The sequence below is a fragment of the Spea bombifrons genome, chromosome 5, assembly GCF_027358695.1.
Source record: "Spea bombifrons isolate aSpeBom1 chromosome 5, aSpeBom1.2.pri, whole genome shotgun sequence".
Taxonomy (NCBI): domain Eukaryota; kingdom Metazoa; phylum Chordata; class Amphibia; order Anura; family Pelobatidae; genus Spea; species Spea bombifrons.
Genome location: NC_071091.1, coordinates 101,916,853 through 101,928,890, shown reverse-complemented (window position 1 = coordinate 101,928,890; position 12,038 = coordinate 101,916,853). Strand labels below are relative to the sequence as shown.

Genomic DNA, 12,038 nt, shown 5'->3' with positions numbered 1-12,038 from the left:
CATGGGTAATGTAGTTTCGCTTTGGGAGCAGAAGCTGACGTCAGCACAGATCGCAGACTATGTAGAAGTGCATCCCGCCATATTGGATTTGGGCCACTCGCCAGAATAATTGCAGTGAGCTATGTTTCTTATTAAACGCTGTACAAAGCAGTGATTTATAATCTATTACTAGAATATTGACTATGTGCAGCCACACTGATTTGTTTTAATGCGTTCATAGATGGAAAGAATGAGAAGCAATAGTCGGTAGTGCGGTCTCCGCCTGTTGGCCGAGCCGCTTCTAAAACCGGAAGTGCCTGATGCCAGATTGCGAAGCTTGCGTTCCATAAGCAGGAAGTGGTGGTGACAGAATACAGTTTGTGCATGTTCCAGGAAACGAACAGTCTTTTATTACGGTATACGATACGATGAACACCTCGAGGCCGAGCGGCCTCTGAAACCGGAAGTGTTAGAAGCGCGAAAGCTTAAGCTTGCGTTCCACGAGCAGGAAGCAGTGGTGACATGCAATTGCGTGTGTATGTTACACGGCTGGAGAATATTAAAGGGACCATCATGTTAGTATATTTATTTTTACGCCACACAGTGTACATTTTCCCTATAGAACTACATCTGTTCTGTGTGTCTAAATAACCCCAAAGCAAGCCGACTACAAAAGTTTCAACTACCAATAACTGTTTAATTAACAATAGATGTAAGCTCAGGGATTTAGGACAGGGCTGTCCTCATTGTCCAGGTTGCTAGGTGAAGAACATTACATTGTAATTGTATAGCGCTACCAGATTCCATAGCGCGAGTGAGTGAATTAATTGAAAACATCACCCTATAACAACCTTGTGAGCTTACAATCTAGTCAGCGGATGGGGGGGGGTGAAACAGCAGGCGAGATCCGCTTGGACAGGGACGAGTGGATGAAATCAGGATTATCTGCAGATGTTAGGAGGAAATGTTTGCTGAAGTGGGTTTTCAGAGAGATTTTGGACAAGGGAAAAGGTCTGACAGAACACGGTATTTTCAGTCATGATTGCAGACAGTCACGTGATGTTTAGATAGATTTTACCCGCTCAAACATCACACAGGAGAAAACATGACTATTTAAAACGTGTTTCTCTCTGAATAAACTGTCTCCAAATGCAATGTCTCGCTAAAATTTTTTGTTTGTGAATATCTAGTGACCTTATTAAGAGAGCAGACCAAATAATTTCGGCCTGTTACTGTAAATTGGCTGTGCGTGATGAGAGTGCCAATTCCTAACACAACAACCCCATCACGATCACGCCTAACTCGGGGCTCAACTTCATTCCTCCAGTGATCCTCCTTGTGGGGCGTGGTTTGACAACAGACCGGAAATCCGGGTAAGGGTGACGCGCGTGCGCCGGGAGTTGCCGAATTCGGAACGGACACGTCAGTGCAGCGCGCAAGAACGACGCTTGACAGGCCGTCTGAGGCACCGGTACGAAGTAACGGGACCGGCTGCCGGTCCTCCCGCACCCTCAGCCATGTCTGAACTCGGGGACTGGTTCCGCAGCGTCCCCCTGGTTACCCGTTACTGGTTCGCGTGCTCGGTGGCGGTACCGCTGGTGGCGAAGCTGGGTTTAATCAATCCCCTGTACCTGGTGCTGTGGCCCGAGGCCTTCCTGCACAGTTTCCAGGTCAGTGACCCCACACACACATGGGTAGGGTCAGGTGTAGACGGCCTCTGGATGGATGTATGTTCACGTGATGACCTTCCATTGGGCTGGCCGAGCAAGAGCTGCATTCGGCGTAATTAGGGGAGCCGTTTCTGACCGCGACAGGCGGATTATCGCTTGTATCGGCGGCTGATTCCGTGTACTCTTGCGGGGTGTATAGGTCATAATGCCGTTCACAGTAGGGTGATAAATACCGCTATTGTGTATGTGATCAGTTCCACTGCAGATGATCTCCCCGCTGCCACCTGATATCGGGGGTGTTTTGGAAAGGGAGGCTTGTTAGAGGCCGCAGCTCAACGTGATGAATGCCTTTTCTGTACAGAACTGGATACACCACAACAGTGCAACAATTACCATAAACTTCTATTTCTGTGATCATTAAATACACTTCAAACCTAGACACAGAATTATTCTGTCATTCACAATCATTTCAACTGGGAAGTGTGTATGTATGTATGTATATATATATATATATACATATGATATTGAGCTGCAGAAGGGGTAACGGCTAATCCAATGAGGCGATTTAAACATGCATGGTAATGGGTATATGGCTCTTGAATCTAAGACAAGATCAAGTCTTTTAGAAGGGCAGACTATATGGGCCGAATGGTTCTTATACGATGGTTCTATGTAAAAGAGCAAAATAATATAGCGCATACATTGAAAACGTGAGTTCAATATACCGGCATTTATATCTGTTGTGTGTGTGTGTGTGTATATATATATATATATATATATGTGTGTGCGTGTAATAATATGATGTTGGTAAGTTTTCTTGTTGCGTATTAGTACCTACTAGAGGGCCGCAGGTTGGGCACCCCTGGCATAACTGGATGGTAGTGCTGTATGGGGAGCACTACATATAGTACAACATAATCCTAAAAAGTGTCACCATGTTGCAGTCTGTCATTTATACGCTCGGGTGGCCTTACTGTTATTTACTAATAAATAAACTGATGTATTGGTGTCTCCCGATGAGCAATTTGTCCTAATGATGCAATCTAGGAGTAACTTATGTTCCGTGACCAGGTATCTAGAATGACCGTGAATATAGACGAGTCGTACATAACATAAGTACACGGATCCTTGTATGAGCTTTAGAGAGAGAAACCCGGCATGTGGCATTACAGAATTCTCTATCTTAATATTACTACTGTTATTCTTTATTTATTTAGGACCAACAATTTACCCCCCCCACACACACACACACGTCTTACAGTACATATATTTAAGGGATCTCAAAAAAAACTAGAATGGACAGCTAAGACAAACCGATACGTTGGGTAATAATGGCCCTGCTCAGAAGCTAACAGTCTAGAGAACTATTCCAACCATCATATAATGAATATACCGGTAATAGTGATATGGTGCGCTTCAGAAAACAAAAATAATAATTCACCCAATTGTATACTGAAGTTTGGTCTCGGATATTCCACATATAAGGACATAAACGTATACGTTGGAGTGAATTTTGAAGGGGTAGGTCCCAGATCTCTTCAGCAAGTTGAGGGTTAAAAGATACTCCAGTCAGCAGGTGGTGTCCTAAAACCTGGAGGAATCGTATTGAAGAGCGAAACGCGTCGCATTAAGGAATTTGAGATTTATTTATTTTTATCTTTACCATTTCGCGTGCACAAATATTCGGTTACACTTTTGGAGCTGCGGATGGTACGTGTAAGATTTCCTACTGATTAAATCACTGGTTTTAGGATACCACCTGCTGACTGGCGTATATTTTAACCCTCAACTTTCTGGAGAGTTTTATAAATTCTGGAATCTACCCCTTCAAATTTGATAAGTATTTTGCGCTCCAACTTAAATGTGAGTGCATTGGACTGTTCTATGTAGCGCGATATCTTTGCAATATTACGCTATATTTGTTTTTTTTATGTTTATGTCCTTATATATCGGATGTCTGAGACCAAACTTCAGTATATAATTTTTTTTCTCTGAAACACACTATCACTTCTTGTTTGCTGTTATGTTCCAATGTATATGTGATTGAGGATAGCACATAGATATTTTCACGTTTTTGTTAATAAAAATGGGGTATACGTGATGGTGATACACCCCATAAAGCGGCTCCAGTTACAGGTTAACTATCCCCACACGCATTGAGTTACTGAACATGGTATGCTTGTTACTTATCTTACCTATACAGAAAGATTATGTATGGCGTAATCTCATAGAATGGGTTAAGTACACTTTGTCATGGACGGTCTGCGTGCCGTACCTTGGTCTGGGGTAGCATTCATTTTGTCTGCTGGGAGATCTCATACCGTTTCACAATAAGGAAGTTAAATAGGAAGCACCTGTACAAGTATGAAGAAGTCTCCTGCGATATAGTAGCTTCTTTGAATTACGGTATATAGATTTAAATGATACTAAAATAGCCAAGATAACCGGGGAGCTACCATTTAACGATGTAATGCCTTTGAATGTATAAAAACCCCTGTATTTCGTAAATTGTGTAGTACATCTGCAAAGAGTATCTCTGCATTTCCATAATACTTGATGCCTTTACTTCACGGAGGGAAGTTCTTTCTTAGAAGCATGGAAGCGTGTGGTGCTGTAGTTTAACATTAATAAATATAAAATAATGCAATTGGGAAGTTAAAATACATTGGCAATTTAAACATGCATGGGATAGGCATATGGCTCTTGGATATAAGTTGTCTCTGTAAGTCAATTTGTTACGTTACGTGCTACTCGTTATGTCCTGTCTACCCATTGTACAGCGCTACGGAATCTGATGGTGCTATATAAAACAATAAATAATAAAATAATAAGACTTCTAGCAGGAAAGATGGGCTGAATTGTTCTTATCTGCCATCAAATTCTAGTTTTGACCCCATATTGCACTTTTCTGGCTTTCTAAAGTAGAGCCGTCATCAAGAGTTGTCTGGAAGGCAGAGCCTGCTTCATGTGTTACGCTCAATGAAACTTTCTAACTAGCCATTATAAAATACATTACCTGTACGTAGACAAGCAGTAAGCAAAGTAATGCTGATTAATAAACGATATTGTGTTTGAAGTTTTTTTTTCTTCTGACGGGTAAAACAGTTTACATCTTTCTTATGTTTTATTTTGAACAGATATGGAGGCCGATAACTGCCACGTTTTACTTCCCTGTGGGACCCGCGACGGGCTTTTTGTACATGGTGAATTTATATTTCCTCTATCAGTATTCCACGCGGCTTGAGACGGGTTTGTAATCCTTTTTTCCTCTATTCGGCATTGTTCTGTTCTCTGATAACCATGTCGGTGTTTGAGAAGTGTAGGAAATGTATTCCTTCTGGAACTATCCTTTATAAATACACAGAAATAAATCATTCATGGGAAAGTTAAGGCGTGTTACCTTGGGAGGTAGTGACTTCAAGTACTGTGGGAGCCTCCAACGAGAGGGCCAAAGGTGGGCAGACTTTGGTGAAGCTCAAACTTTTCTTATCTTTTTCAACCTCACTAGTTATGTAAATATGGCGTTGGATTCATGGCATGGAGGGCTGAGCATAATAGTTAAAGCCGCAAGGCCACCCGGAATATAAACGTATTGTCTTTCTCTTGTGTTGCAGGTGTGTTTGATGGACGGCCTGCGGATTATATGTTCATGCTCCTCTTTAATTGGATCTGCATCGTTGTATCCTTTACACGATATAAAGAAATCTATATAAATGAATGCAAACTGTATCTGTAAAGGAACCTTAGAATAAATGTATTTTAGTAGGAAGATTCATATTAAGGTATTTATGAAGCTTATATTAGTAAATTAGAAACAAGCTATTTGCCAAGATACGATATAGATGGGTTTTGATAGCCAAGTAGTTCGATCATTGGAGATGTGTTAAGGGAGTCTGAGTCTCTCTACTCAAGCTCTAAGAAAAGCCTAGCAGCATTTATGACAGGCTGTAGATGAGAGAGTCGAGACAGTGGAGCGCCAACCAGAAGAGTGTTGCAGTAGTCAAGACGGGAAATAAGTGAATGAACGAGGAATGGGCGGATGCGAGAGATGGTTTCTTTTAGGTGCAAGCGTCAGGATCTGGCGAGGGACTGAATGCGAGGAATGAAGGAGAGGTTTGAGTCAAGGATGACCCTGAGGCATCGGGCTTGGTTTGTAGAGAGATAGTCGTGTTGTTAATGGTGATAGAGAATTCAGGTACTGGGGTGGAGATGGAAGGAGGGAAAGTATTGAGTTCAGTTTACATCCATGAAGAAATAGCACACAAGCAGTTGGTAATACGGGATATGAGAGACGGAGAGATCAGGAGAAGACGGGTACTTCACCTTGCTTGTAAATATAAATTGTGTGTTGATTTGCTTTGACCGTGCGACATAAGATATCTGGAGTGATCATGGATAAGCAGGTAAGGTGTTTGATATGCAGATGTGATATACATGGGTCACTCATTCACAGGGTGTTTTCCCTCCTGTGCGTTGGTGCAACAGTGCCCACAAGAAAATGTATGATGTAGGCATCAATAAGGACAGGTTTAACGCTCGATGCCAACCATACATCCCAAATCAATGCCATCAAGGCCAGCCATATATCACATGAAAAAAACTTTGTGTAATTGTAGGCAGAAATCAGTTCCTGGCACCGGCAGCCTGATATGCTAAAAACATGTTAGGATCAGTGATTGTGACATCAGATGCCCCGACTCTAAAACACCTTCCATGAAAAATAAAATAAAAGTATATACGTTCATTTATATTTTGAAATAAGAAAAACAAACCCACGAGCGGTTGTGGACCACGACTGCCGTCACCCTCTGCCATAACGATGGGGGTGGTGAGAATCGCCCCCAAACATTAGCATTGTTATTCAATTTAGCCCCTTTTCCTCAAAATATATTATATACTATCGTGGCCTTTGTGTGCAATCTGCATATATGCACTACTAGGTATGTCTGGTAAATTCTCCAAGGACAGTGAGGGCGGTTAAGAAAAGTTCTTTACATTTCTTTTTACTACTTGGTTGGTATATATAGAAAAATATTTTAAAATGCAGCTGCAATGAAATGCATGGGTTGTCTTAAATTAGATCTCAATGCTCATGTTGAAGCAAAGATTGTGTTTCCCTAGCTAAATAATTTATAGGTTTGCCTCCAAATCTCTCTATAACAAAGCGATGAGGCCTGGGCTCCCGGAGTGAAACATGTGCCCCCCGCTCCAGGCGCTCCCTGTCAGGTATCAGGTGGCTTATTCGTTTTTTTTTCTTTCAGCTTCTGATGATTCCCCTGATCATGTCGGTTCTTTATGTCTGGTCCCAAATGAACAAAGACACAGTTGTGTCGTTCTGGTTTGGAACAAAGTTTAAGGTACGGTACCCAAGCTTGTGGAAAGAATTGATTGAAAAAAATTCATGCAAATAAGTATATCAATTCCGGAAAACGCTCTTGCCGTCTAAACTAATTGAGTAACGTTCCCCCGGGTGCTACGCCGCCTCTGGACTCACCCTTGGTCCTTGTTCCACTGCCAAAACTCTTAAAGGAAAAGAGGGTACACCCAGGAGCAGCAGAACTCCATACGGCAAAAGAGTAAAATCAGCAGAAAAGGTTTAGCTGCCTTTAATTAAATTTACCCTATATCCCCCCCCTAAAAAAGTAGTTAGAAGTATTTTTTTAATTTCTTGATGGGGATTTTAACCCCTTAACGACAATCCCCGTACATGTACGGGGTTGCCGTGCAACGGGTTAACGACAATGCCCGTACACGTACGGGCTGCCGTTAAATAGCTGCATCGCCGCGATCGTGGCGTTTTCGCCGCGATCGGCGGCTTTGCAGCATCCACGGAAGCCTCACAAGTGAGGCTGACCGTGGATCCGGGGAGGGCAGCCCTTGGCAGCCCTCCCCGGAAGAAAAATGGCCGCCGCCGCACCGATCATCAAAGATCGCGGCGGCGCCTGGCTAAAACTGCTTAGGAAGCGATCGGAATCGCTTCCTAAGCATAAACTGTGTTGCTGACATGCCTCAGTATCGAGGCATGTAGCAACACAACCCCCCGACCCCCGATCGCCTTGTGATTGCTCCGAGGAGCAACCACAAGTGCCATCCTGTGAATGACGTTGCCGTCATTCACAGGATGGCATTAACAAGAGATCTTAGTTCACAGAGGGTCTATCCAGACCCTCTTGAGAACTCTCGAGCTCCTCCTGCAGGTTGAATGCAGGTACTGCATCCAACCATGCAAGGTCAATGGAGCCCAGCTCACTATTGAGAGTGATTAGTTCTAAAAAAAAAAAAAAAAAAAAAAAAAAAAATTGGTCAAAAATTTTTAAAAAAAAATATGGTAACATGTAAAAATCCCCACTGTCACCAAAAAAAAAAAAAAAAGTTTTTAATAAGCAAGTCCTAAAATTCTTTATCTTTACAAAAATTCAAGCATGGAAAGAGTTAAAATATTGGCATTACAAATGCCCATAGGGTGTCTAGTATTAAAAAATATATGATATGATGGGGTAAATTGAATTGGCCGGGTTCAAAGATGTCCCAAATATGGGACATGGGGCAGATGTCTAAATGGCAAAAAATACACACCTCACAAAGGCGGCATTTTACTTCCCAAATAACCCTACAAACCCATGCATGGGGGGTATCACTGCGCTCAGGAGATGTTACTGAACACATATTGGGGTGTTGTTTGACACGGACATACACCAGGAGCGATAAATTTATACCTGAAGTACAACACGTGTGAAAAAAATACAAAAAAATTTACTACCATAAAGTTTCACTAAGGGTGGTGGTAAAATTAGTGCATGGAAAGGGTTAAAATACCAGCATTTCAGATGCCTTGGGGTGTCTAGTTTTTAAAAATATATGACTTGATGGGGTAAATTGCATTGGCCGGCTTCAAAGATACCCGAAATGGCACATGGGGGGAAGAATTACCAGATTTGGAAAAAATGGTTTTGAAATGGCAAAACGCTACCTGTACTTATTGCCCCATAACGTGCAGAAAAAAGCAAAAAAACATAAAAACATTGGGTATTTCTAAACTCAGGACAAATAGTAGAATCTATTTAGCAGGTTTTTTCATTCGTTTTTGCAGATAAGTAAAAGTTTTCTGTTTAAAAAGTGAGAAAAAGTAATTTTTTAACAAAAAATCCCCATATTTTATCATTTTTTTTATAGTAAATTAGATGATATGATAAAATGAATGGTATCTAAAGAAAGCCCTGTTTGTCCTGGAAAAAACAATATATAATATGTGTGGGAGCACGAAATGAGAAAGAAGAAAATTACATCTAAACAGTAACACTGAAAAACGTTAAAAGAGCCATTGTCCCGCAATATACTACGAGTAAAAACCCCTATTGTCCTTAAGGGGTTAAAAAAAAAAATCATTTACATTTATTTTCCTTTTTTTATTTTTATTACAGAGCAGTACTCAATGTATAGAGATCCACTTTTGGGGTCTTTTATGACCCAAGGGATCTCTGTTGGCACAAGGGAACTGGTGACATCACCAGCACAGCAATCAGAGGGTTCCCCTGTGCAGTAGAGGGTTTCCCTGTGGGGTTCCCCTTTACAGCAGTAGGGGGAATCCTATGAGGATCCCACTGATCCCTATGACACCTGTGTTATAAGTCTGCAGCATACTTGCGCACGCAATGACTGATCAATCAATGACTGCGTTCAGTCAGTAAAATACACTACAGCCCCCACATGTCTCTGCCGCATCAAAAGGAATCCCTGGCGGCATCTGGGCATTTAAATAGAATGTAACGGCGCTCAATTAGTGTGCTTTCTCATTCAGTCTGACAGCTTGGGGGAAGTTTAGACTGTCAAATTAGACAGCCTGATCTCGGGTCACCAGCTGGGATTTAACCCTCCTGGTGCTAGAACTCTGACATAGGGGATACGTCCTTGGGCCTCAAGGACCAGTTTTTTTTTTTATTATTATTGTGACATAACCCCTACATCACTAGTCCTTAAGGGGTTATGAAGCCAAGGTATATTTGGTGCTGTTGCAGGACTGAAACTACTTGTTGTGATAACATTATTTTATGCCGCCGCTATTATAATATTTAACTGGTCCATTAACTATATTTGCAGCCTTAGGCACACGGTATATTTATTCGTGTAGAACATAGAAAACCATAACTAGGTAATTTTCTTTTCTGGTGCAACAGGCTCGCTACTTACCTTGGGTCCTTCTCGGATTCAACTACATAATCAGCGGATCGTAAGTATTTGCTTTGAATTTAAGTTTTAAAAAAACTTTAGCTAAATGCAGCGCTACAAACGTAATTCCCAGTGAGGTTGAAAGCCGGAACCCTTCCTAGAAATACTGCTTTTACAATGTAACACGTGACAGAAAAGCAGACTATTACCTTGCCATAGACACTTCTTAAATGTTTTGTTTCTATGTAATAAAGCCTTCAGAGGAAACAATGAAATGAAAAAAAAGCCGGTAAGGTTTGTTTAGCATATTAAAGAAGTCAATGAATGTTTTATCCATTGAAAATTCACAATCCTGTAAGTCTCTCTAACTATAGCAGGTAAAATGATTTTTTCATATTAGACAGAACTCCATATTTTCTTCTCCTAATAAACCGAGCATTTTTGAGAACCTCCTATTTGCCCGTTTAGGATTTCTCTCGAATAAAAATAAAAAAAGTTGGAATACAGCACTCAGTAGTGAGATGGTGCACAAGCCGGGGTACCACCAAGTCCTTCTCTATTTTGGATTTAATATTCTTAGTGGACCCGACGCATTTCATACACGACTCTAAATTATTACCCGGGAAATACATTTTCAAATCTAATATCAGGAGGGGCAGAATGGATACGTTTGTCTATTTCGCTAGGTATAAATAACCACAAAAAAACCCGAACGCCAAGCAGGCAGCTGAAGGAAAAACTTGATTGTGAAGCAGTGGAGATGAAACGGCATTTCTTTTCCTTTTGGTTTCCCTTTTAGCCAGTATATTAATTTGAATGTTTGTAAGTTACAAGGAGAAATGTTCTAAATCTGACCTGTGATGTCATTTGTTTAGGGTTGTTGATGAGCTCATCGGTAACCTGGTGGGACACCTCTACTTCTTTTTGATGTTTAAGTACCCCATGGATTTAGGCGGAAGAAGCTTTTTGTCCACTCCACAGTTCCTGTAAGTATTAAATATATATTTATGTGATCGGTTTACAGCAATTCATTAATCCGCTTTTAACGTAATTTGAAGGAAGTTCTGTTTTCCATTCATGGATTTTGCTCTATAGACAAAACAATTAACAGCTTTCCGCTTTTTACTACTATAAGACATCCGTTCCCCTGATTCTGCACCTTAACTCAGGGGTGCAGCCCATTGTTGGTACAATACACTGTGACGTTCTTTTAATATGTTAAGATTATTGTTGGGAATGTGTGCCCCTAATTCTGCATGCTGACCCTTACCCTTCGAGTCTTGGGGAAAGCCTTTTCCTTCTGGAAGTGAAAGCTCCCTGGTACATGGGCGAGACGTGAGGGTAAATCGCTCTGCTCTTTCAGGTACCGCTGGTTTCCCAGCCGAAGAGGCGGCGTGGCCGGATTTGGAATCCCACCGGAGAGTGCCAGACGAGTGCCGGACGATCAGGGTGCAGGCGGAAGGAGGCACAACTGGGGACAAGGTTTTCGATTAGGAGACTAGTGAAACCAACGCCACTGAATTACTGCGCTGGGACTTTTTTCTTTTGTAACCTTAAGAAGGACTCTGCCCGTAAGGAAACTCTTATACAAGAGACAAAAAGTAGCTATTGCTGCTATGGAGACTCTGTGCACCATGTCTGATTTACAGTGATTGTATCGGACCACCGTGTAGCCAATATAAATTGCCCGGGTTCGTGTTAACATCCCACTCCTAGGAAAATATGCAGAGCTGAATGCTGTTTTTGTTACTTATAAAAAGTTTGCATTGAACCACGGAAGAAACGTTAGGGCAGGTATGCAAAATCTGTCTTAAGGATGTGTTGATTATTCTCTGTTTCAAATAAAATTTTATTTACATCCTCATATATGCTGCTTAGGGATCTTTTGGTGTAGCCTGAAACACGATTTTGATCAAGAGCAATCCAGAGAATTCATAATGTTTCAGGTTGGAACCTTAAAAGAACACACAATGCGTCCGTAGTGCGGCTGTCATGAACCTCTGAACAGGGTCCGCGTCGCGGGTTGTGCAACATCCGGTGTTGCAGGAAGGACCTCTGTATGTGCGGCCCAGCGTACGCTCCGTAATGTATGTCAGACCACGCGTGCAGCGCAGGATGTGGTAGCCTGGAAGTGGGGCAAAGGAAGCACGGCCCGATGTATTTGCTTCTATGATCTGTATGTTGACATTCTGCTCGGGTCAGGTTAGTTTATTTTATGAAGCA

General features: G+C 41.7%; 1 protein-coding gene across 1 annotated transcript; it reads left to right on the top strand.

The window, feature by feature from the left end:
* Window positions 1-1,355: 1,355 nt before the first annotated feature.
* DERL1 (derlin 1) lies at window positions 1,356-11,679 on the top strand. The gene is made up of 8 exons (XM_053467154.1): window positions 1,356-1,649; window positions 4,787-4,898; window positions 5,264-5,328; window positions 6,026-6,052; window positions 6,911-7,006; window positions 9,824-9,876; window positions 10,691-10,801; window positions 11,179-11,679. Exons 1-8 carry the CDS (start codon window positions 1,497-1,499, stop codon window positions 11,315-11,317), a joined length of 756 nt encoding a protein of 251 aa, XP_053323129.1. The 5' UTR covers window positions 1,356-1,496; the 3' UTR covers window positions 11,318-11,679.
* Window positions 11,680-12,038: the final 359 nt, after the last annotated feature.

Bases quoted from the DNA above. Each gene is read 5' to 3' on its own strand.
- DERL1 (XM_053467154.1), top strand. From the start codon at position 1,497: ATGTCTGAACTCGGGGACTGGTTCCGCAGCGTCCCCCTGGTTACCCGT. The intron at 5,329-6,025 runs GTATCCTTTACA...GTGCGACATAAG, and splicing joins TTAATTGGATCTGCATCGTT to ATATCTGGAGTGATCATGGA. The intron at 6,053-6,910 runs GTAAGGTGTTTG...TTTTTCTTTCAG, and splicing joins GAGTGATCATGGATAAGCAG to CTTCTGATGATTCCCCTGAT.